The 25,007-nt window shown below is 38.7% G+C and overlaps 1 protein-coding gene and 1 pseudogene across 1 annotated transcript in view; both read left to right on the top strand.

The window, feature by feature from the left end:
* CPE (carboxypeptidase E) overlaps positions 1-25,007 on the top strand; it is a 108,582-nt gene that overhangs the window by 70,414 nt on the left and 13,161 nt on the right. Inside the window, exons 2-5 of the mRNA XM_029236056.1 lie at positions 8,208-8,404; positions 10,064-10,231; positions 19,348-19,465; positions 20,894-21,076. Coding sequence (XP_029091889.1) covers positions 8,208-8,404; positions 10,064-10,231; positions 19,348-19,465; positions 20,894-21,076 — 666 coding nt within the window. The remainder of the gene's footprint in view (positions 1-8,207; positions 8,405-10,063; positions 10,232-19,347; positions 19,466-20,893; positions 21,077-25,007) is intronic.
* On the top strand, positions 6,095-6,689 carry LOC114903215 (annotated as a pseudogene).

Genomic DNA, 25,007 nt, shown 5'->3' with positions numbered 1-25,007 from the left:
TAATCTGATTATATTTCTTATCATGTGTTTGAAAAGTCTTCAAATATCCTAGACTTCAGATTCCCCTTCTGGAGGACTTATGAGGAAACTGGGAGCCATACCTCCCAAATAATTGCTGTCCAGTGGTGTGCTAGAGTAGGCTTGTACTGGCTTAGGAGACCTATTTTTACTATTCAGTAAATTTGTGAGCTAATTGACCTCATATAGATAGCTTCAAATTGGCCATGGTAGGAGTATTTACACCATGGAAATTGGCATATGCTACAGATCAGAGCTGGTTGTTAAACATTTACCAGCTTCTCACTGTATCTGACATACTCATGTGAAAACAAACATTTTAATTAAAAAAAATTGAACGTATTCATTAATATTATAACTCTTACATTGTTTTATGGACTTGTATGGCTAGAAATATCTTCTGGTCTTTTGTTTACCCTCTTCAAGTAGAATATTACTAGAAACATTCTGGATGTCATATGTAAGAAGACTTTAAAATTATGTGTAAAGGCTAATACATAATATTTTCAAAAACAATTCTGTAATTCATCTCTACAGAATAATTCTGTAATGTATTCTATTTTGACTGCCCATTAAAAATCAGGTTTCCCTTTCAAGATGTCATTTAATTATTTAAAAATATTACTCTGAAGGAGGGAGTGAGGGGAGATAATATAATCTTCTAATTCTGTAATTTCTTCTGCAGCTGTTTTTTATACTTTTGCCTTTCCTTGGTTTCTCTTTCTCCCTTCCTTCTTTATTTGCTCCTCATCTCTTCTGTAGAAGAGGAATCATTTTTTATAAGCGTATCCATCCTCTTCCATTGTTTCTTTGGACCCTGAAGATTTGCATTTCTTTTAGGAATTTGCTCAGCATTTTAGGTTGCTAAGATGTGCTAAAACAGGAACCAATTTATGACGTATTTGTCCACGAGTTCTAGGAAACTTGCAGGGTTCATTCTGTAAGAATGATTTACAGGCTATAATATGTTAGAATGTCAAACAAGTGGAAACCATTACCAGCACTAATGTCTTAACCCCAGTTTCACAACTGAGGGAGGAACGTCATCGATTAAAAGGTCCATCTGTTCCAAAGGTGTGTTTGACTTGCTTGCCCAGTGTTTTGTGAATCAAGTCAGTTCAGTGATTGTGCTGCTTGCGTAACTGCTTATCAGTTTCTCAAAATCATTGGTTATGAGAGCATTTTACCATGATATCTTTGAGAAATGGGGTTTTGTTTTTAGATGCTATAGTTGTTCAGCAGTGTGTTTAGTATATTACATGTGCCAGGAACATATATTTTGAAATTGTCCCTAGCTCTAAGAATTATATAATCAGTGAGTTAAGTATATACACTTCGAAGGAGTTAGTGAACTTATATTTTGGCAATAATATGATGTTGGAGGATTCATCTCAGTGTGAGTTTCATCTCTATTTACAGGATGAAAGATGAAGGGTTCTGTTACTATGATCAAGTTCTTTCTTAAAATACGCTTAATCTACTTATATTTTCTAAATAATGACGCTATACCTCTTAGATAGAACTTCACAATTTACCACCCACTTTCACATTTATCTCATTTTCCATTAGATATTTTCCCTCTGCAGTTTTCTTCCCATATAAGGTCATTGAATAATTGACTCTGAGATGTGAAAGGGACCTTACATTTATCTGATCAATTACTCTACCCAATAGTCAGCCTGTCTGCTAGCTATTTTGAGGAGGAGAAAATGTTAGAGAGACTAATTGGGTCAAATAAGGAGGTGAAAGTAAATTTTGCTTTTTGTGGGAAAGGCAGACAGTATTATTTTTTTTACTTTTGCCCCTTTATTTGATCATTTTTTTCAGGATCAGCCTATTGAGTATGGATTTTGCTTCAGAGTCTCTGGTCACCTTGAGACCATTAATTCTCCCATTTGGGGGCTTTGCCAGTCTGCTGTCAGCTGCATACTTGCCTCAAATGCTGAGCCTAAGGGTGTGGGGTTCTGGGGTGTAAAATACTTATGTTTTATTTTTAAAGCAATAGAAATTCATTCCTCCCTCCCTCCCTCCCTCCCTCCCTCCCTTCCTCCCTTCCTCCCTTCCTCCCTTCCTCCCTTCCTCCCTTCCTTCCTTCCTCCCTCCCTCCCTCCCTTCTTCCCCTCCCCATCTCCCTCCTTACTGATTTAGTTATTTCAAATTACATCAATACACAACTGGGGCAAATTAAGAGTTACAACAAGTATGGAATTTAAAATTATTTGTTTGCTCCAGGTGGGGATTTATTATTTCTGACTTCAATAAAAGTTTGGATCTTATGTTTAAAAAGTCTTATAAGTTATTCTTATCTTGTTCTGATGAAGAAAATACAGATCCACTCAGGTACATTAATTGTTCTACGGCACAGATGAGGAAGATAGAAATGCAGCCCAGCCAGGCTGAATGTGGTTTGTGAGTTGATTGTCTTTTAATGCTAGCTTGATTGATGACTGTGTGCCATGTGAAGTGACTGGAAAACTGAAAATTGGTGCAACAGGGAAACTGTACTTCCTGAGCCAATGTGATGCAGGCTGTGCAAGTGTGATTCCTCAGGAACAGGGTAACTACTTTGTAAAAAGATAATGAGGGAAGTAAGATGAAGGTAAAAACAACTGTCCCCCAGTGTACTAGGAAGAGTGCCTGCTGCCTTTTCCTCCCGTTGCCAGGAGAGAGATGAGCCAGTGCCTGGGTACATGTGCATCACCAGTTATAAACACAAGGAATGACGTCTTGGTTAAACCTGGCATCTGGTCCACGCAGACACTATAAACAGGAATGCATATGTCATCCTGTTGTAAACTCCATCTTTATAGCCACAGAAAAGAAAATTAAGTGCTGAGGAAAAGCTGTCACCCCTTTGTTAAACAAGTTGAAAGTAAATTGACAGCGAGAGGCTTATTCCAAAATCTTCCATTTTATCTCTATTTCTGGATTAAACATTATGGAGGCAAAGTCTTTTCAGAACCCTTTGTTTAGACCTTACAACAAAAATAGCCTTAGGGAACTGCATGCCTGGAGAGCTTTATGGTTCTCTGTGACCATGGAGATTAATCTTTTTGGGAAATCAGCTATCCACAACACTGCTGCCTTCCTCTCCAAAGAATTTCCATTCCTGTCTGAGAATGCGGGATGGGGCAACAAGCACTGAGGACTCGGGGCGCAGCCTCCCTGACACTGCCTCAGGCCCCCTTCAGTTATTCCCTTCACTGTTCCAGAAAGGAACATCTCAAGGGGAAGCTCTACTCTCAGCTATGCTGCTGGGAGCATGGGATTTAGGAAAAGACCATTCCTCTATTCATTTAGTCATGAATTTATTTAACTGATATATCTGTGCTCTCACTGCATAGATGCCAGGCACAGGTGATACATACATGAGCTGACATAGACACCATCTCACTACATACAGTGTGGGATGGGGATTAAGCACATAATCACACTGATTAATGTACATTTTCCAACTGAGGTATTAAAAATAACAGAGGAACTGGACTTGGATGAAAGATACTCTAAGGAAACCATAGTTATCCGTGATCAGAGGGATGAGAGGGCAAAATATATGTGAGGAGTAGACAGCATCACAGAAGAGCCCTGTGCTGAAGGAGGTGTGGCTGGAAGACTGGAGAGGAGATGGTGCCTCAGGAGATGAGAGGTCCTCAGGCCAGGCCCCTTGGGGGTTAGAGATCCTATTGTTCTTGTGAAAGTAAGGTTCTTGTCTCCTCACAGAAAGAATTCAGAAAGGAGACAGGGAGGTTAAGAAAGTAAAGTGAGAATTTATATAAGTAAGAATATGCTCTCAGAGGGAGAGTGGGCAGACAGGTAAGGAGCTGCCCTGGGTTTCTTTGGCAAGCCAGTTATGAGGGCCATACAAATGAAGGGGTGGAATTTCACTGGGGAAGGAGAGGTTTGGGGGTCGTCTTCCCTGATTTTCATCCCAGCTCCACCTTCCCAAGGGGAGGAGGGATTTCTGTCCTTATTTAGCTTTGATTGGAAGTGTCATAGCTTTGGTGCGTGATGGGAATTTCTTATCTGCAAGGCTAATTTTACTGTAATGAGAGCATAATGAGCAACAGGTTACATTCAGACACTGGAGATTCCTGCCTTTTCCCACCTTTCTTTGTCTGTTTCCAGGATACTTATAACCCCAAAATGTGTGGTTTCCTTTCAGTCTGGAAGTTCCTGCTTTTCTTTATCTGCCCGTGAACCCGCACTGTTTACAAGAGGCGTGGTTTCCTGCCACCTGGCCTCTGCTTACACCTAGTTACCTGCCTGTTCTAACACTGTGGAGAACTTTGGTGTTTATGGTGAAGGCCAGTGGGAAGTTAGCTGATGGATTTTCAGGTAGAGGGAACTATCTTTTGCAAAGATAGCTCTGGCTTTGGGAGGATAAAGGGCCAGAGAGAGGCCAGAGAGGTGGTGGTAATATTTCATTTTGGAGTCTTGAAGATGGTTGGTTGTGGATCCAAAGTTCCTGCATGGTTGCCTCCCTCATAAACACTGTTCGCATGTCAGCGCCCTCCTCCAGACCCTGTGTTCCCTGAGTTCAGGAATGCTGCTTTACTTGCTTTCGGGGTCCCTGTAGTGTCTGACACTGGGCTTTGCATACATTCAACAAAGGCTGTATTTAAACTGTGGCTCTTCCCCAACTCACAAGACGTGTCAGTCACCTTAAAAGATCACAGCCCTTCTGTATTCTGGTGACAGTATTATCTAGCGATCTAATTTGTTCCTTAAGACAGAGGAAGTGTATAAAAATACACTTTCCTTTTCTTTTGCTAACTCATATATGCCTTGTACTTTATTTCCACACGTTAATATCTTCTATAAAATGACCTTTAGAGTCTATCTTTATGTCAACCTAAAGCATTGCTAGTGTCATTACTACCTCCTTACAAATATAATAGACATATTGGGGAGATTGGTTCCTGAGACTTCCTACAGAGCAGGAAGCAAAACCACATTGGAAATTTTCTGACTCTGGAAACATAAATAAATAAAGCAGTGATATGGAGTGGTACGGCCTGTGGCAGACTGGAAAAAGCACGCTCTATCCCAAGCATTCAAATTCAAACACAAGATAGTCTCTGATAGCCAAACAAAACACTGGGATGCTAAGTTTACCTGCGTGACTATGAGTTTGCTATTCCTCCTTCAAGTGATTAAAGAATTTTAGTTTTTCAATCCAGAGGAATAATAGGAAATTTCAATGTGCTCACGTACTCATTATGAGTTGTGGGCCAAGCTCTTTTGAGTGACAAAAGCTCCAAAGTTGTGTTGGGGTAAAGCAGCAGGACCAGAAAGCCTCCAACACTGCAATCTTCTCTAATAACTTTGGCAGGGAGGCTTCTGAGACCCCACTGACTTCCTGGTCTCTTGCTTTCTTCCATAGTGGACTGGTGCAGTGTCCCCTGTGCCTCAATCCCACTAAGACACACACTGAAGGGGTGAGTTTGACAGAAAGGAGGAAGATTATTATGACTTGAAATCAGAAGCAAAGAAAATATCTCTTCCCACATGCATACCTTTGGCGCGTGTCTCTGGAGGTGGTTTAAGTGAGGCTTTCTTTCCCTCTAAGTGAAAAATGAGGGACATATAAATACAGCCCTGACCCTGCTCCCACCTGATCCTTAGATTAAGATTAGCTTCAGCTCAGGCTGAGAGGTCACACAGGACATGGTTTCTGCAGCTGCACTCAAATCACACACCCAGAAATCTCATGCAAAGAATATTTAGGTAACATATTTCTAAGAGAAGGATAATTCCAACTTCTTTTTTTTAACCAGGGGTGGGCAGTCCTAGTGATTTTGTAAATGGGAGGATCTTGTTCACTGCAGAAATTGGGTCTTTTGGATGGATGAAGCAGAAAGGAGAAGAACAATAGGATTAATTAAGATTATTTTGGATTTTGGGGGCCGGGTGCGGAGGTGATTGCACACTCAGGAGAGCACGGCGGCAGGGGTGGTATTGGCAGCGTTCGTGTGCTCGGGTGTGAATCGTCGAGGGAGGAGGCGGTGTAGGAAGAGGTGGTGGCGGTCATAGTGGTGGCGGAGGAGGCGGGCACCAATCAGCTGCGGGCGGAGACATGGCCAACATCGCGGTGCAGCGAATCAAGCCGGAGTTCAAGGAGGTGCTGAAGAGAGAGCAAAAATCAAACTAAAGTAGATCTTGTAGATGAGAATTTTACAGAATTAAGAGGAGAAATAGCAGGACCTCCAGACACACCATATGAAGGAGGAAGATACCAACTAGAGATTAAAATACCAGAAACATATCCATTTAATCCCCCTAAGGTCCGGTTTATCACTAAAATCTGGCATCCTAATATTAGTTCCATCACAGGGGCTATTTGTTTGAATATCCTGAAAGATCAATGGGCAGCAGCAATGACTCTCCGCACGGTATTATTGTCATTAGAAGCACTACTGGCAGCTGCAGAACCGGAAGATCCACAAGATGCAGTAGTAGCAAATCAGTACAAACAAAATCCCGAAATGTTCAAACAGACAGCTCGACTTGGGGCACATGTGTATGCTGGAGCACCAGTTTCTAGTCCAGAATACACCAAAAAAATAGAAAACCTATGTGCTATGGGCTTTGATAGGAATGCAGTAATAGTGGCCTTGTCTTCAAAATCTTGGGATGTAGAGCCTGCAACAGAATTGCTTCTGAGTAACTGAGACATAGAGCTGCTGATATAGTCAAGCTTGACCCTTCTTGAGGAGCGTCAACGTCTGCTATTTTTAGGATTCTGCATAGATTTCTTTTAAACTGGCATTCTTGCCTAATGATGTTATCTAGGCACCATTGGAGACAAAATAATCTCTGCTCTGTAAATAAAGCTAATTAAACGTCTCTGTAAATTAAAAAAAAAGATTATTTTGCTGCCATGCTCTGCAATTTTATTACTCCTCCTAAAATGCAGTGGGATAGGCAGCATGATTTATGTTTGAATTCTGGGGCCTTCAGCAAAATTTATCCTCTTTGGCTGCATTTCTACAATAATGATAATAAAACTATCTGTCTCCTGTATTTTAGTGGGCTGTTATAAAGAGAAAACTAGATTATGTATGGTAAAGCACCTTACAATGACAAGACAATGTGATGTAATGATAATAATATTAAAAAATATAGCAAACACATAGCACTGTTTTTTGCCAGGCACTGTTCTAAGCACTGACACTCATTATTTAACTTTATAATAACCTTATGAGGTAGAATCTAGGATCTCATTTATAAATGGGGAAACAGAGCCACAGAAAGCTGAAGTAACTACTTGAGGCCAGCCAGTAAGAATTGGTGCCAGGATTTGAAACTACCCAGTCTGGCTCTAGAAGTTAATGCTTTTAGTCACTATGGTTTAAAAAAGAATGAAAAAAAAGTAGATTTTTAACTAAATGAGAAGACCAGCATTTGAATCCTGGGCTCATTGGCTGTGTAACTGAAGTCAGGCCTCTCAAGCAGTCTGAACTTTAGTTTGCTCACCTTAAAATACAGATGGGTAATAATACCTATTTTTAGCTGTTTGGTGGGGACTAAATAAGAAAACATGAAAGTTCACTGTTTAATGGTAGGATGCACACGATGTACTATTATTAGTTATTGGGGGGGTGTATATTTGTCTGCTCGGGCTGCCATAACAAAATACCACAACAGACACTTATTTTCTCACAGTTCTGGAAGCTGGAAGTCCAAGGTCAAGGCACCTGCAGTGTTAGTTTCTGATGAGGCCTGTCTTCCTGACTTGCAGGCAGCTGCCTGCCTGAGGCGTCCTCATATGGCCTTTTATTCATGCATGTGGAGAGAAAGAGACAGAATCTTTGGTGTCTCTTCCTCTTCTTATAAGGACAACAATCCTTCTGGATTATGACCTCATTTAACCTTAATTACCTCCTTAAAGGTCTTATCTCCAAATACAGTCACATTGGTACTTAGGGCTTCAACCTATGATTTTGGGGGGCATAATTCACTGCATAACAAGTGGGAAGCTGGGGAGAGAGAACTAGAAGGACAGAGGGGCATTTGGAGTATTTTATTTTTAGTGCAGATTTCTTAGGCATCAACTGTGGAGGGCAAAGAAGTTATCAGCTGTGTGTAATAAATTGGTAACTATACAATACTTTTTACACTATATGTCATTTGCCTTCTCTTTGGTGCGATAGAAAAAGTCTCCATACTATTTATTTTTGCGCTTTTAGGTGAGCCTGAATTTAAATACATTGGGAATATGCATGGCAATGAGGCTGTTGGACGGGAACTGCTGGTTTTCCTGGCCCAGTACCTGTGCAACGAATACCAAAAGGGGAATGAGACAATCGTCCAGCTGATCCACAACACCCGGATCCACATCATGCCCTCCCTCAACCCTGATGGCTTTGAGAAGGCAGCATCTCAGGTGGGTGTGGGCCAGCTCACAACAGGGCATGCTTGCTTTTTTTTTATGGTTTGTACATATATGCTCACATATAAGGAATATACGCTCACATGAAGCTTACAGATAGTGCAGGGGCGGGTATAAGTGATATGGTGTTTAATTTGCTGGTAAGGAAAAAGTGCAGAAGGTAAGGGATGGTGGGCGAGGGTTTCTTCAGCAGAGATTGCGAATGAGAAATTTTGTTAGTCAATATTAAATTAATGTTTTGTTTTCGTTGTTAAATGAATCATATTTATTCATTCATGTGTGTGACTAGGTAAATTTCTTCCTAAAAATCTAGAAGTTTGAAAACTATCTACTGCCATGTATTGAAGAGTGAGGCCATTGCTATCTCTGAATGAGGCGATATCATAGCGCCCTCTACTGAAATCAAGGAATGAGGATTTTTGGCCAATGTTTCACTGATGTTTAATCCTTATCTATATGTGATGTGTAAAGTAAAAACAAACAAACAAATCAAAACAAAACCCTCCTATCTACAAATCAAAATTAATTTAATACATTTTAACTGTTAGAGAAGCTGGGAAGTAATTATGTTTTCACAGTTAAGTGTGCTCCCTTTTTGTTTAGACAGGGATGGAGGACATTTTATTTTCTACAGTTTGAAATAATTTTCTTATTTTACGGGAACATATTAAAGCATATATTTAGTATGTTAATCTATAGTTAAGAAGTTGTTTTGTACCTTAAAAATAAAAGATCAAGTGACCAGACAGTGAATTTCTGTAAGTATAATATTGATATAATTTCTAAAGTTATGAGAGAAAAATTCTAGTAACGTAGAGAATTAAATTATTGACTATTTTAAGGTGATATTCAGAACTGTAAGACAGGATAGACAAAAAACTGTCATTGCTATTTTCTGTCTTATAGGTTTTGATTCCTCACAGTCTAAGGTATCTGAGTTTACATGACTTTAAGAATATGGGCATTATCTCTATATTAGAGATCTAGTAAAATTTAACAGTAAAACAAGAAAATCTACATTATGGAATATAACTGAATATTCTGGAAATTTATTAAATTTCCAGATTATATCATTAGTGAAATGAAAGGTTTCAAATTGAACGAAAAATTTTCAACTTACAAAGTTGAAACAAAAGTTCTAGAGCTCATATATTTTCATGAAGATGGTAAGAGAGAGGTATATTATTAATATGTAAACAATTCATGTTAAACTCACTTTAAGCATCTAACCTTCTTTAGTAATTTATTCTTTTGAATATTTAGAAGTAGTTGCTGTGGTTTTCAGAAGCAGTGAGTATTTTACTTAAACCAAGTACAGAGTGGCATGCTGTGAGATGGCATGCCATCTACTACTAACACACATGGACTTTTTTTGCAGTTTGATGTTGAATATCTTTTAAATAAAATTATTATTGACATTTAAAATATTGTTCGTTGAGAATATTTTCAAAATATCCATAATATATACTTTAAACCTGATACTTTCATGTGTATATCAGTAAGATAGTGAAAATGCCATTGTAGGAGGATATTGTTGAAATGAATAATCTTAATAAATTATTTTAAAAACCATTAATGAAGACCTTAAATAGATGGTAACAATAATAATAAATAACTGATGATTTTCCTCTGATTTTTTTTTTTTTTTTTCAGCCTGGTGAGCTGAAGGACTGGTTCGTGGGTCGAAGCAATGCCCAGGGAATAGATCTGAACCGGAACTTTCCTGACCTGGACAGAATAGTTTATGTTAATGAGAAAGAAGGTGGTCCAAATAATCATCTGTTGAAAAATCTGAAGAAAATTGTGGATCAAAACACAAAGGTAAAGAACATGTATGGTTTTCCTGGGTTCTGTCCTCCAGCCTAAGGAAAGATGTCTATTATCTTCATCACAATGAAGGACACAGGAGTGTTGTGAAAGCTTGTATGGGATAGTTCACTATGGCTGTGAAAGTCAAGGCTGGGACGCCTGGGGCCTGGAAACTAGTCCTGCCCCTAGAAGTGGTCAGGGCTTTAGGGAGTGGGAGGCAGGGACAGGGGTAGGAGGGAGAACCCAGTTGTCTAGAAAGTCTTTTTGGCCTCTTTAGAGGCCCTTTATCAGCACATCTGATTAGCAACTCCTACAGCATTCCACCTTGTTGAACTTTTTCTTATTTTCCAGAACTTTCTCCTCTTCTGCCTTGCACAACTGCACTTCCTCCTACCTCTTCTAGTACCTTTCAAACCACTCCTCAGTTTCTTTCCCTGCTTCTCTTCTGCCTTGGCCTGAACGCTGGCCTTCAGGGTCCCATCTGCTACCCTCCTGTCTCTCCTTGGGTTTCCATCCTCTCCTGGACCTTCAGTGTTGTCCGTTATACAAATTCTCCCAGATCTCTTTTGCCTGCTCACTGAGTCCCTTTATCTGGTGACACCTGGGGCCTCAAGCTCAGCATGACCAGAAATAAATCATTCCCTAAGAAAACACTATTCTCTCATTTACTTGATCGTCAAAGCCTTGATTTTTCCGTCTCTGTCACCACTCACCCCCCCATGTAACCAGATCTTGGCGATTTGGCCTCCTGACACCTTTCAGCCTCTCCTTCCTCTGCCAACTCAGGCCCTGTGGTTTGCTCTGACGAGGAAGGGAGCCCCCATTCCTGTTTGGGGTTCAGCCTCTCCCAGCTCCATTCAGTCTTCTCAAATTCCTCCAGATTGATCTTCATACACAAATTATTGCTCTATTGCTGAAAAACCCTAACCTTGCCGGGTCTCCACCGCCCAGAGGATAAAGGAAAAGACTCAAAATGTCAGAATAGTGTGATGGTTTAGTGTGGAGGCTCTGGAGGCAGCCACTTTGCTTCAAATTCTGGTTCTGTCCTTGCTGTGTGAGTTTTGCAAAGTTCTGTAACCACTGTGTGCTTCCTCCCCTTCATCCGAAGTGTGGACGTGACAGTAGCATCCAGCCCATAGTGAGGTTATGAGGATTGGATGAGCCAGTACATGTGAAGTGCTGGAGGCCAGGACCTGGAATTGTCAGCGTCATTGCTCAGTGCTCTGTTATGGACCACAAGGTCAGATGGACGCACACACCCACTAAACACTGGGTTTGAACACTATTTTCAGTTCCACAGAGGGGAGGCGAGCCCATCACAGAGGAATGGCAAGGACTGCTGGGGGCAGCCCCCACTGCGTCTTGTGTCTTTCCAGGCAATTCAACTCTGGCTTATCAGCTTCTTCTAGTATTTTTCCTAAGTGAGAGCTTGGAAAAGACGGTGTCTCCATTTTATTACAGTTCCAGGGCCATTCAAGTTTCCCTTGGCTGCTGGCAGCTGCCAGCTCAGCCACTCTTTAATCTGGCTTTGATATGCCATGTACTCCCTAAGCATACTGTCTTCTACTAACTTTATGTTCACAGTGCTCTTCCCTTTCCTTCCATGTCACCTCCTCTGTGAAGCCTTCCTCTCCTCCTCCAGACAGATCCTGTTGAGCCTGCCTTTATGTTCTTTATATATATTTCCAGTCTGGTGCTTATAGTTGTATAGAACTTTATAGATGTTATATTATTATTTGTTTACACAGCTGTTTTTCTTTGATTCTAGATTTCAGTCCCTTGATTACAGGAATTAGAATTCCTATTTGAGTCTGACTCATAATAGGCTTGAAGCCTATTATGAATGAGTGCAGTCCAGCCTGGCAAGCAGATCGCAACACCAGCTGCTGGAGTTCCAGACACGCACTCAGCACGTGGCTGGGACACTGTGTAGAGGATCCAGGAGAGAGGGAGTCTCAGCTTATTGGTCTAAAATTCTTCACATTCTCCTGCCTGTATTTAAAGTTCATCCCAGAAACCTGGACTGAGCCTATAAGTGGGGACTGGTCTGTGAAAAGGGCTGCCAGGGGCTGAGGATTTTGGCAGAACTTGATAAGTGACTCACTTAAACACTCCTGTTTCTTATTTTTTTTTAAATTAATTAATTAATTTATTTATTTTTGGCTGTGTTGGGTCTTTGTTTCTGTGCGAGGGCTTTCTCTAGCTGCGGCGAGCGGGGGCCACTCTTCATCGCAGTGCGCAGGCCTCTCACTGTCATGGCCTCTCTTGTTGCAGAGCACAGGCTCCAGACGTGCAGGCTCAGTAGTTGTGGCTCACGGGCCTAGTTGCTCCACGGCACGTGGGATCTTCCCAGACCAGGGCTCGAATCCGTGTCCCCTGCATTGGCAGGCAGATTCTCAACCACTGTGCCACCAGGGAAGCCCCAACACTCCTGTTTCTGAGTCACAGATTTGCAGTTTCTCAGCCCCTAAACCATCTTTCCCTGGAGAAGGGAGAGCTGGAAAAGCAAAGGGCAGGGGTAATTAGAGGGGAAAAGAGGGTAGTCTTGTGTGATGACCTGTGAGGCCTAAGACTGAAATGAAAAACTGTTCTGGAAGCCCAGTGTGGGTATCAGCCCAAACCTTCCCCCTTGCCCATGCTGTCTGTTAAAACTAAGAAATGAGAGAAAGAATTCCTGTCACCTATCATAGAAGAATTGTGAAATAAACTCACGTTGACAGGATATGAGATTAGCAGCCTTCATGTAAGTGCCTTCATTTTCAGCCAGCACTGCCTTCCTCTTCCTCAATGGGACTTGTATAATATTTATATTAGATGTTCTCATATTTCTAGTTTAAGCAATACTTTTTAAAAATGATGCTTGTTCAAGGCACTTTAAAAAAATTAGAGCTTTTATTTTAAATAGTCTCAATGTCAATACTTTTTCTGGGTAAAGGTAAAATTAAAAAAATGCATAAAAGTTAAATTTTAGTCTCTTTTCTGGAACAGAAGTAAGATTTGTTTACATTTTACTAAATCTTCAGTAAACCTGCTTAAATCACGGGATGATATCGCCCACGTCTGGCTCATATCCTTTTTCCATCTTTGTCAATTAGACACAGATAGTGTTTGGACCCAGCCCAGTACAAGATACATAGTAGATATTTCATTAATGTTATTACACATCACCCCTTTCTCACTTTGCCTTCTTGGCCTTGTAGTGGTGTGTGTGTATGTAGGTATGTGTGTGTGTGTGTGTGTGTGTGTGTGTGTGTATGTATTTACTGAGGTATAATTTATAGCACTATTTAATTTGAGGTGTACAACATAATGATTTGATATTTTATATATTGTGAAATTATCACCATAATAAGTCTAGTTAACGTCCATCACCATACAAAGTTACACATTTTTTTTCTTGCGGGGAGAACTTGTAAGATCTTCTCTCTTAGCAACTTTCAAATATACAGTACGGTATTATTATCTATCTACTCTATGCTGTACATGGCATGCCTAGGACTTATTTATTGTTTAACTGGAAGTCTGTACTTTTGACTCCCTTCACCTATTTCATCCACCCCCAGCCTCCTGCCTCTGGCACCCACCAATCTCTTCCCTGTTTCCTTAGAGTGGTTTTAAAATCTCTATGGTTGTAGGAATCAGGGGTTAAATATACAGATTCCTTATTTACAACAGCCAAGATATGGAAGCAACCTAAGTGTCCATCAACAGAGGAATGAATAAAGAAGATGTGGTACATCTATACAATGGAATATTACTCAGCCATAAAAGAGAATGAAATTTTGCCGTTTGCAACAACATGGATAGACTTGGAGGGCATTAGGCTAAGTGAAATAAGTCAGACAAGAGAAAGATAAATACTGTATGATATCACTTATAGGTGGAATCTAAAGAAAGAACAGGCTAGTGAATATAACAAAAAAGAAGCAGACTCACAGATAGAGAGAACAAACTGGTGGTTACAGGGAGGGGGGAGGGGCAAGATAAGGGTCGTGGATTAAGAGGTAAACTACTATGTATAAATAAGTAAACTACAAGGATATATTGTACAGCACAGGCAATATAGCCAATATTTTATAATAGCTACAAATGGAGTATAACCTTTAAAAATTGTGAATCACTATGTTGTACACTGAAACTTATATAATATTGCACATCAACTGTACGTCAATTTTAAAAACTGTAGATTCCTGTGATTGCTGAATCAAGAAGCCTGGGGTGTATATGCTATGGGAATGAGCGATAGAGAGGAACTTACATTTTACCAAGTCCTCCAGAGGCTCTCCTTGCTCTTCCGAACCTCTCTGAATACAAGGTCTCTCCTGCTCCCCGGGGTTTTTCCTGCTAAGTCATTTCTCATCTGCTCTCAAGCTCTTCAGCCTGGTCACTTCCACTATTATCTGGGCTCGGTACATGAGCCTTGGCTTGGACTGCATGGAAACAGAGTGATTAAATCAAACAATTATATTAAATACTTGCCTTTAATGGCTAGAATGGTGAAGAAAATGGAATAAATATAGCTTTGATATATTTTAAGAGCCAAAGCCATCTACTTATAGAGCATAACATTTGAGTTATATTTACAGTCTTTATGTAGTTTTTTTTCTTTGCTGTACGCGTGCCTCTCACTGTTGTGGCCTCTCCCGTTGCGGAGCACAGGCTCCAGACGCGCAGGCTCAGCGGCCATGGTTCACGGGCCCAGCCGCTCCGCGGCATGTGGGATCTTCTTGGACCAGGGCACGAACCCGTGTCCCCTGTATCGGCAGGCGGACTCTCAACCACTGCACCACCAGGGAAGCCCATATTTACAGTCTTTAAATGGAAGTTTTAAAGATAGGTCATAATTGGCTCTGGATTCTGTTAAGGGCTCCATCTAAGAGGTGCTCCAAAGCCTTCTCTATGGATTAGTTAAATATGTGATTACAATACCCAGGAGATTTCAGCATTTAGTCAGCCTAAAAGACTCTATTAATAGTCAAAGAGAAATGAGTTCAACTTATCAAATTGTGGAGTTTGCTTGCTTGCTTTTGAACATCTAGTAACATGAATATTAGCAATAGTGTATGTATAGGAACTAACAAGAGGCTAAACCTAATAGCCACATACGACTTTGTGTATTCAGGACTGTATCTTTTTTTTTCTTTTTCTCTTTTAAAAAAACAGCTTTGTTGAGATATGATTTACATACCGTAGAACTCACCCATGTGAAGTGTACAATTCAGTGGTTTTTAGTACATTTACAGGTAATGAGCAACCAATACCACACAGTTTCGGAATATTTTTATCATCTCAGAAAGAAACCCCATACCCTTTAGCTATCACCCCACTATCCCTCCATCCCACTCCAGCCTTAAACCACTAATCTGCTTCTGTTTCTGTGGGCTTCCTTGTTCTGGCCACTTCATATGAGTGGAATCGTATAATATGTGGTCTTTTGTGCCTGGCTTGTTTCACTGAGCATGTTTTCAAGGATCATTTATGTTGTAGCGTGTGTCAGTGTTTCATTTCAGGACTGTATCTTTAAATTTGCTTCAAAAAACATTTTCTTTAAAAACTTTTTTATTAAAAAATTAATATTTTATTATAAACAAAAAGATAAAGCAAATATAAATAAGCAGAAAAATAACCCATTACCCAACATTCTTAAATGACCACCATTCACATTTTGGTATGTGTCCTTCAAAATTATTTCTTACACATGAATCAACATATAAATATATGGAAACATGCCATTTTGAACCCTTTCAGGTGAATAATAAATACAAGAGTACAGTCTGCCGCAGAATGGCGTTGCCTCCTGAGCTCACATTCAAACCTATCCTTCGCTCCAGGGAGTATTTGCTTGCTTCTCTTTCCAAATCTACCTTATTTTTCCCCCGAGACATTGTGAAGTTCCATCTCCTTCCTGAAATCCTCAGTGATTTTCCAAACCACAGAGATTTCTGTCTCGTCTGAACTCAGTGAAATATTTGTCAGAGCCAATCACTGGGTTTTGAATAAATAGGGAAGATGGGGCAGATGTACAAACAAGAGGACTGACAAGAAATTCAGCAGTAAAAGAAAAACTTCTGAACAGAATATTATAGAAGAATGTGTGACAAACCCATATCATATAATATTAATGCCATTCTTGAGCAATCGAGCCTAATAAACTGTAAATTCATTGCAAAAAAGCATAAACGTTATAGATTTTTTGATTAAATTGTCCTATATTAGTTATTTTAAAGTTGATTTAAATTAAAATTTAAACTGGATTTGATTTAAATTAATTTAAACTTTAGAAACAAATTTAAGTGTGTATAAGAATTTAGTTTATGATAAGGGAGTGTTTCAGATTATTATGGAAAGAATAGATTATTCAAAAAATGGAATTGAGACAAATCCATCTCACAAATATTAGCATAGATCAAAATAAAATCTAGATGTATTATGACTTAAATATAAAAAATATGAACCTAGTAAAAGAAAACTTTGGTAAATTTGTCATTTTTGGAGTGGGATAGAACTTTGTAAATCCCAGTATAGAAAACTGGCATATGGTGGCCGCTTAATAGTTTTTGAATAAAGGAATGAAATATAAAAGCAAAGGACGAGACCATAAAAAAAGATCAGTAGATTTGACAACATAAATATCTTAATGTTTTATATTTTAATTATTATTCTTAAATTTGAAAGGCAAATAAGAAACTTGGACCATATCTATAATATGTAGTAGATAGAGGGTTAATGTTTTTAATAAATAAACAACTCTTGCAAATTAATAAGAAAATATGCATTTTAATAGAAAAATCAGTTAAACCATGTATAAACATGTCACCAAAGAATAAACCTAAATGGTCACTAAACATATAAAAAACTGCTCTAGTTTTATTAATCAAAGAATGAAAATTAAAAAAAGTCTATTTGTCATGTATCAAAGTGACAGACTTAAAAAACACATATCCCATGTTGGTAAGAGTAATTACAAATGACAGGTTTATTATACTGTTGCTGGGTATATTGTTGTATCTTTCAGGGGTGCAGTCTGGAATACATTTTAAAATTTTTTCTAAATGTGCTTAGTTTTTGGTCAATTCTTTCCATTTCTAGTGAAATTTCCCTTAAAAAAATATGGATCTGCACAAAGAGTGCAGCTACAAGTGTGTTCACAGCATTTTCTTTCATAGTAAACAAGTCAATACCCAGCAATTGGCGATCCACCCCCCACAGCTCTATTGAAGTATAATTGACACATAAAAATTGTATAGATTTAAGATGTACAGTGTGATGATTTGATATACGTATATGCTGTGAAATGGTCACCACAATCAAGCTAATTAACACATCCATCACCTCCCATAGTTACCTTTATTTTTCTTTTGTGGTGAGAACGCTTGTGACCTACTCTCTTAGCAAATTTCAAGTACACAATACAGTATTATTAAGTCATCTGGGGATACATTAGATTCCCAGAGCTAATTCGTTCTGTAACTGAAAGTTTGTACCCTTTGACCAACATCTTCCTATTTTCTCCTCCTCTTCCACCAAGTGGAGATCGCTAGTGCTCGTGTAGTAGCTCTGAGCCATACTGCTGGGTTTGAGTCCAGTCCTACTACTCCCAATGGGGTGGCCTCATGCTATTCCCCGACTTCTCTGTGTCTCACTTTACGCATCAGTAAAATGGGGGTATGTGCAGTCCCTATCTCATAGGGTGGATGTGAAAATTCAGTGTGTCACACAGAAAGTGTTTAATAAGTATTAGCTGTTATTTTTTCATGTTTAAGAATATGTCCATACATTGGATACTACTCAGCCATTGAAATAATAATTCAGTGACATGAAAAAGTGTTATCTGTTGAGCAAAATAGGTGGTATACAAAATGGTATATAAATGATATTAATTTCCTTTGTGTTTATCTCCTCTACATTTTTTACAATGAACATATTTTTTTATAGTGAGAATAAGATAAACCAAACAAATAATAAAGACAATGTCCTATTCTAAATCACAATCACACTTTTCCACAATTAGGCGTAGCCTACATGAAAAATAGGATAGTTTTGATACATTAAAGCTGACATACTGAAAATAATGTGGGATTTATAGTTTATATACTGGGTTTGAATCTTAAATGTCTGAACTTGGACACGTCATTAACAGTCCCAGCTCTCAGATTCTCCCCTGCAAAATGGGGATGTATATCCCCTATCAAATGGGGGTGTTGTGAAGCTCAATAAAATAGTGTATGTGAGAGCTATTCATAAACTGAACAGAGACATACAAATACAAGATCTAATTATAACCATCAAAACCTACTGATGCTTTTAGTTATTCTGTCCCAAAGAACAATATGAATCACATCTCCAGTAAAAAGCTTTCTTTTTTTTAAATCAGAGAGGTACTTGGTAGTTTGAGAGTCTTCCTAGTTGCTATTAAAAACTCTTCACATAAAAGTATCAAGCTTTTGGCTCAGTTTAATTCTTTGGTATACATTTCGTTCCTCCTTTGTTTTGCTTCCAAGGTATGAGGGGCTGTGAATCATTCAAAAGACAACATGAATTCCTGAAACTTTTGCCTTTGTTTTAAAATTTAAGGTGATCATCCCAAAGTAAACTATTTGATGGTGACATCTGGAAGAGACCCAATTTAATGTTTTTCTTAGGAAAAATGTTTAAAGTAGTTGAAGGGAATTGGAAAAATAGTAAGCAAAAATTGGAAGGAAAATCAACCATGTTTCTTCAGTTGCACCACCACAGAGAAAGAACCCTGTTCTGCGGCTCAACTATTTTCTTTTCTCCTTGTCTTATCCTTAATTATTATTAACAAAGATCAGATGGAGTTGTGCCCAAATTTGTAAGTGATTTGTATGCTGTTTTTCACGTTACAAAGAAAGAAAAGCTGGCAGCTTTTAAGTAGAACTTTCAAGGAAATTGAAATATTTTTTATAAGTCTGAGAAAGATAGAGATGGGGAATGCTGCTCCTTTCTTTCTACGAAAACAATCACAGAGTGCTTGGAATATGACCAGCTTTCAGTTGTTGTTTTTGGTTTTTGTTGTTGTTTTTACCTTTTCTATGTCTTTTCTGTCAAGTGATCCCACCAATGACTGCCACATTTAGAATCCTTTTAATCTCCAATCTTTAATACAGCTTGCTCCTGAGACCAAGGCTGTCATTCATTGGATTATGGATATTCCTTTTGTGCTTTCGGCCAATCTTCATGGAGGAGACCTTGTGGCTAATTACCCATATGATGAGACTCGGAGCGGTAGGTGTCCTTCCTGCTTCTCTAATTGGTTCAAGGTTTACAGTTCTTTTACAAGAGTTTATTGGATGATTTCTGTAATATTCCTTTAAGGGACTGGTCATTCAATGATTTTGCCTGTAGAAATACATCTACTGAACTGGAATATCCCCTATTTCATGTGGTATTGGCATATATATCTGGCAGAAAAAGACTATAAATTAAAAAAAAAAGTTTAGGTGAAGAGAAACATGATCTTGACTGAATACTTAGAGAAGAGAAAGGGAGAAAACAGAAGTCATGAACTTGGGTCACTCTTGGACTCTGGTAAAATGGAGGAGTAATGGAATTTATGTAGGTTTATGTACAAGATAGCTTAAAAATGGAGGCAGCCTTTTGGCGCTCCATCAGGGCCCATATACATCTCTGCATGTGTCTTTTTGTGCACTCACGCTTATGCATTTGTGGGTTTTTTTTTTTTTTTTTCGGTACGTGGGCCTCTCGCTGTTGTGGCCTCTCCTGTTGCGGAGCACAGGCTCCGGATGCGCAGGCTCAGCGGCCATGGCTCACGGGCCCAGCCGCTCCGCGGCATGTGGGATCTTCCCGGACCGGGGCACAAACCCGCGTCCCCTGCATCGGCAGGCGGACTCTCAACCACTGCGCCACCAGGGAAGGCCCCACTTCTGCATTTGGAACTGTTTCTTGGTGGTGTCAGGGAGGGGAAGTGATGCTTTGGTTTCCTTTAACTAGTTTTAGTTAAGCTCTAACTAGTTTTAGTTAAGCACAGCAAACTTTAGCCAGATAGATATTATCAGCTTAATTTTTGTTGTTCGAGGAAATTTCCTGCTTTGAATGGATTCTTAGGAGACTTTGAAAAGTTAGGTCTTTGTAAATACAGGATAACTGTAGGTATTGGAAACTGAGTTTTGAAGAGTCTTTGGTAAAACATCCTTAAAATTTGGAGATTTTGTGGTTTGTCAATAGCTGGAAATTTAAAGGACTGGCATAGTTGATAATACAGAATAAGAATACCGTGTACTAAAATATTTATTTCAGTAATACACATAGGAGATTTTTTAAAACTGTAAATTTAGATACTGAAAAATATGTGTGAGAGTGGTTCATACTCCCTGTGGAGTTAACAATGGAAATCTCCTTGCTGTCTTCCCAAGTCCAATTTACTATGAACTTGTCACCTTTTCTTGTGAAGCTTTCAATTCATAAGCAGAATGTACATTCTACCCAGTTTCTGCTTTGTGGTATTAGAAGTGGACGTTATACAACCTAAAAACTAAGGTGTAATTGTTGAGTACGTAAACCTTCACTCCTTTCCCATAGTGATGTAGCTAAAAAATACGTCAGCAAGAGATCAACACCAAATCACTCTTCAGAAAACACGCAGTGCTCCTCAGCCTGTGTCAGTTTCTTTAGTCTTGTGGGTTTATTTTCCAGGTAGTGCTCATGAATACAGCTCCTGCCCAGATGATGACATCTTCCAAAGTTTGGCTCGGGCGTACTCGTCCTTCAACCCCCCCATGTCGGACCCAGATCGGCCCCCGTGTCGCAAGAATGATGACGACAGCAGCTTCGTTGAAGGAACGACCAACGGTGCAGCGTGGTACAGCGTGCCTGGAGGCGAGTTTCCCTTTCGCTCTTTATGTGATTAGTGGCTTTTAAAAAATAATTACTGTTTACATTTAGGGAAACTTCAATCTTCAATCATTAAGAAATAGACTGAACCTATAGTTCATCCATTAAAATTAGTCCACTTTCTGCATGAATGATTGCTATTATAGTTTTTTGTTGATTTTTAAGAATCAAGATGCTAATTGAAGAGCTGTAGTAAACGAACTGAAGACATCCGCTGGGAAAATATAGATTGAATATTGTTAATTACCCTACTTTTCAAATTCTGGCCTTAGGGAATAAGATACCATCCCGGTTATATGTTAGTCATGCTTCGATTGTAGGTAAATGTATATTTTAGAGGGCTGGCTTTGGCCTTTAGTATATCTTGGTCCACATACCGTTTGTTTTTATTTAAAAAATTTCACTTCATGTGGAATGTTTATTTTGTATTCACTGCTGCAGTAAACACTATTATTAGATCAGGAAGCACTTCACCTTTTATTGGGTCTGAAAAGGGAAAAGCCCACCTCAGCACAGCTGGAGGAAGCATCTCTAGACACCAAGGCAGCTCATGTGGCAATCTAGCATGGACTTTGAAGAGCTCTCATTTTTTGAAGAGCTCTCATTTTTCGGGCTACCTGGATCACTCATAGTTGTGTAATATTGCCTCTACCAAGGATGAAGAGTGAAATGTAAAGATACTGATTGTTTTTTCCTCTGCCTAAGAACAATTTTCTGTGGCCTACCTGGAAGTGAAAAGAGAATTTAGGACAGTAGCAGCAGTGGCTAATTATAGGATTTTGGTTTGTTTAATATGCTTTTTTTTTTTTAGTTGAATTATGCCCTGAGAAAAATATTCTTCCAGATTTTTTCTTTCTGATATATGTTTATTCTGTTTTTTTAAAAAATTGAGGTATAGCTGATATGCAATATTATATAAGTTACAGGTGTACAACATAGTGATTCACAATTTTTAAAGGTTGTACTCTATTTATAGTTATTATAAAGTATTGGCTGTATTCCCTGTGCTATACAATATATCCTTGTAGCTTATTTTATATATAGTAATTGTACCTCTTAATCATCTACCCCTATCTTGCCCCCCACTTCCCTCTCCCCACTGGTAACAACTAGTTTGTTCTCTATGTCTGTGAGTCTGTTTTGTTGTTGTTATAGTCACAGCTTTATTTTTTAGATTCCACATATAAGTGATATCATACAGTATTTATCTTCCTCTGTGTGACTTATTTCACTGGGCATAATACCCTCCAACTCCATCCATGTTGCTGTAAATGGCAAAATTTCATTCTGTTTTATGGCTAAGTAGTATTCCATTGTGTAAATATACCACATCTTCATCCATTGATCTGTTGATGGACACTTAGGTTGCTTCCATATCTTGTCAATTGTAAATAATGCTGCTATGAACATTGGGGTGCATGTAACTTTTTGAATTAGTGTTTTTGTTTTTTTCGGATATATACTCAGGAGTGGAATTGCTTGGCTGTATGGTAGTTCTATTTTTAGTTTTTTCAGAAACCTTCAAAATGTTTTTCACACTGGCTGTACCAATTTAAATTCCCAACAACAGTGTTGGAGGGTTCCTTTTTCTCTGCATCGTTGTCAACATTTGTTATTTGTGTTATTTTTGATGATAGCCATTCTGACAGGTGTGAGGTAATATCTCAGTTTTTTTTTTTTTTTTTTTGCGGTACGCGGGCCTCTCACTGCCGTAGCCTCTCCCGTTGCGGAGCACAGACTCCGGGCGCGCAGGCCCAGCGGACATGGCTCATGGGCCCAGCCGCTCAGCGGCATGTGGGATCTTCCCAGACCGGGGCACGAATCCGTGTCCCCCGCATCGGCAGGCGGACTCTCAACCACTGCACCATCAGGGAAGCCCTCAGTTTGGTTTTGATTTGCATTTCTCTGATGACTAACGATGTTGAGCATCTTTTCATGTGCCTGTAGGCCGCCTGTGTGTCTTCTTTGGAAAAATGTCTATTCAGGTCTTCTGCCCATTATTTAATCCGGTTGTTTGGTTTTTTTTGATGTTGAGTTGTATAAGTTCCTTATGTATTTTGGATATTAACTCCTTATGCAATATATGATTTACAAATACTTTCTCCCATTCCTTAAGTTGCCTTTTCATTTTGTTGACCATATCCTTTGCTGTGCAGAAGCTTTCAGTTTGATGCAGTCCCACTTATTAATTTTTGCTTTTGTTGCTTGTGCTTTTGGTGTCATACCCAAAAAACTTTACTAAGACCAGTATTGGGAGCTTTGTCTCTGTTTTCTCCTAGGAGCTTTACAGTTCAGGTCTTGTATTTAAGCCTTTAATCCATTTGGAATTAATATTGGTGTATAGCATAAGATAAAAGTCCAATTTCATTCTTTTGCACATGTGTATCCATTTTTCCCAAAACTTTTCGTTAAAGAGACTGTGTCTTATTCCCATTTAGTATTCTTGGCTCTATTGTCAAGTATTAGTTGAGTGTATACATCAGGGTTTATTTCTGGGCTCTTGATTCTATTACAGTGGTCTGTGTGTCTGTTTTTATACCAGTACAATTACTGTTTTCATTATTTTAGCTTTGTAGTATAGTTTGAAATCAGGAAGTGTGATGCCTCCAGCTTTGTTCTTCTTTTTCAACATTGCTTTGGCTAGTCATTGTCTTTTGTGGCTCTATATGAATCTTAGGATTGTTTTTTTTCCCCCATCTCTGTGAAAAATTCCATTGGAATTTTGATAGGGATTGTATTGAATCTATAGATAGCTTTGAGTGGTATGGACGTTTTAACAATATTAAATTTATGAACATTGGATATCTTTCCATTATCTTTGTATCTTCTTCAATTTCTTTTATCAATGTCTTATAGTTTTCAGTGTACAGCTCTTTCATCTCCTTGGTTAAATTTATTCCTAAGTATTTTATTGTTTTTGATGCTATTGTAAATGAGATTGATTTCTTTATATGTTTTTTGGATAGTTTGTTATTAACATATAGAAATGCAACTTATCTTTGTATGATGATTTGGTATCCTGCAACTTTTATGAAATATTTTATTAGTCCCAACAGTTTTTTTTTTCTTTGTGTGTGTGTGTTTGTGGAGTCTCTAGGGTTTTCTATACATAAGGTCATATTGTTACAGACAGAGATAATTTTACTTCTTCCTTTCCAACTTGGGTGTCTTTTATTTATTTTTCTTGCCTCATTTCTCTGGCTGGAACTTCTAGCACTATGTTGAATAGGAATGGTGAGAGTAGGCACCCTTGTCTTGTTCTTGATCTTAGAGGAAAAGCTTTAAATCTTTCACCATTGAGTATGATGTTAGCTGTGGTGTTGTCATATATGGACTTTATTATGTTAAGATATGTTCTTTTTATACCCAATCTGTTGAGGGTTTTTATCATGAATAAATGCTGAATATTTTCAAATGCTTTTTCTGCATATTTTGAGATGATGATATCATTTTTGTCTTTCATTCTATTAATGCAGTATATTACATTTGTTGATTTGTGTATGTTGAACCATCTTTGCATCCTAGGGATAAATTTCACTTGATCACGGTATATGACTTTTTTTTTATGTACTGTTAAATTCAGTTTGCTAGTGTCTTGTTGAGAAATTTTGCATCTGTATTCATCATGATAATTAGCCTGTAGTTTCTTTTCCCGTAGTGTCCTTATCTGGCTTTGGAATCAGCATAATGCTGGACTTGTAAAAAAAGTTTGGGAGTGTTCCCTTCTCCTCAGTTTTTTGGAAGAGTTTGATAAGGATTGGTGTTAATTCTTCTTTAAATGTTTGGTAGAATTCACCAGTGAAACCATCTGACCCTGGGCTTTTCTTTTTAGGAAGTTTTTGATTACTGATCCAATCTCCTTACCAGTAATTGGTCTGTTTTGATTTTCTGTTTCTTCATGGTTCAGTCTGGGTAG

This window comes from Monodon monoceros, unplaced genomic scaffold (genome assembly GCF_005190385.1).
Source record: "Monodon monoceros isolate NGI ecotype Baffin Bay Population unplaced genomic scaffold, NGI_Narwhal_1 Super_Scaffold_20, whole genome shotgun sequence".
In the NCBI taxonomy this organism is placed as follows: Eukaryota; Metazoa; Chordata; class Mammalia; order Artiodactyla; family Monodontidae; genus Monodon; species Monodon monoceros.
The sequence above is the reverse complement of the archived record's forward strand: the minus strand, read 5'-3'. Positions and strand labels throughout refer to the sequence as shown.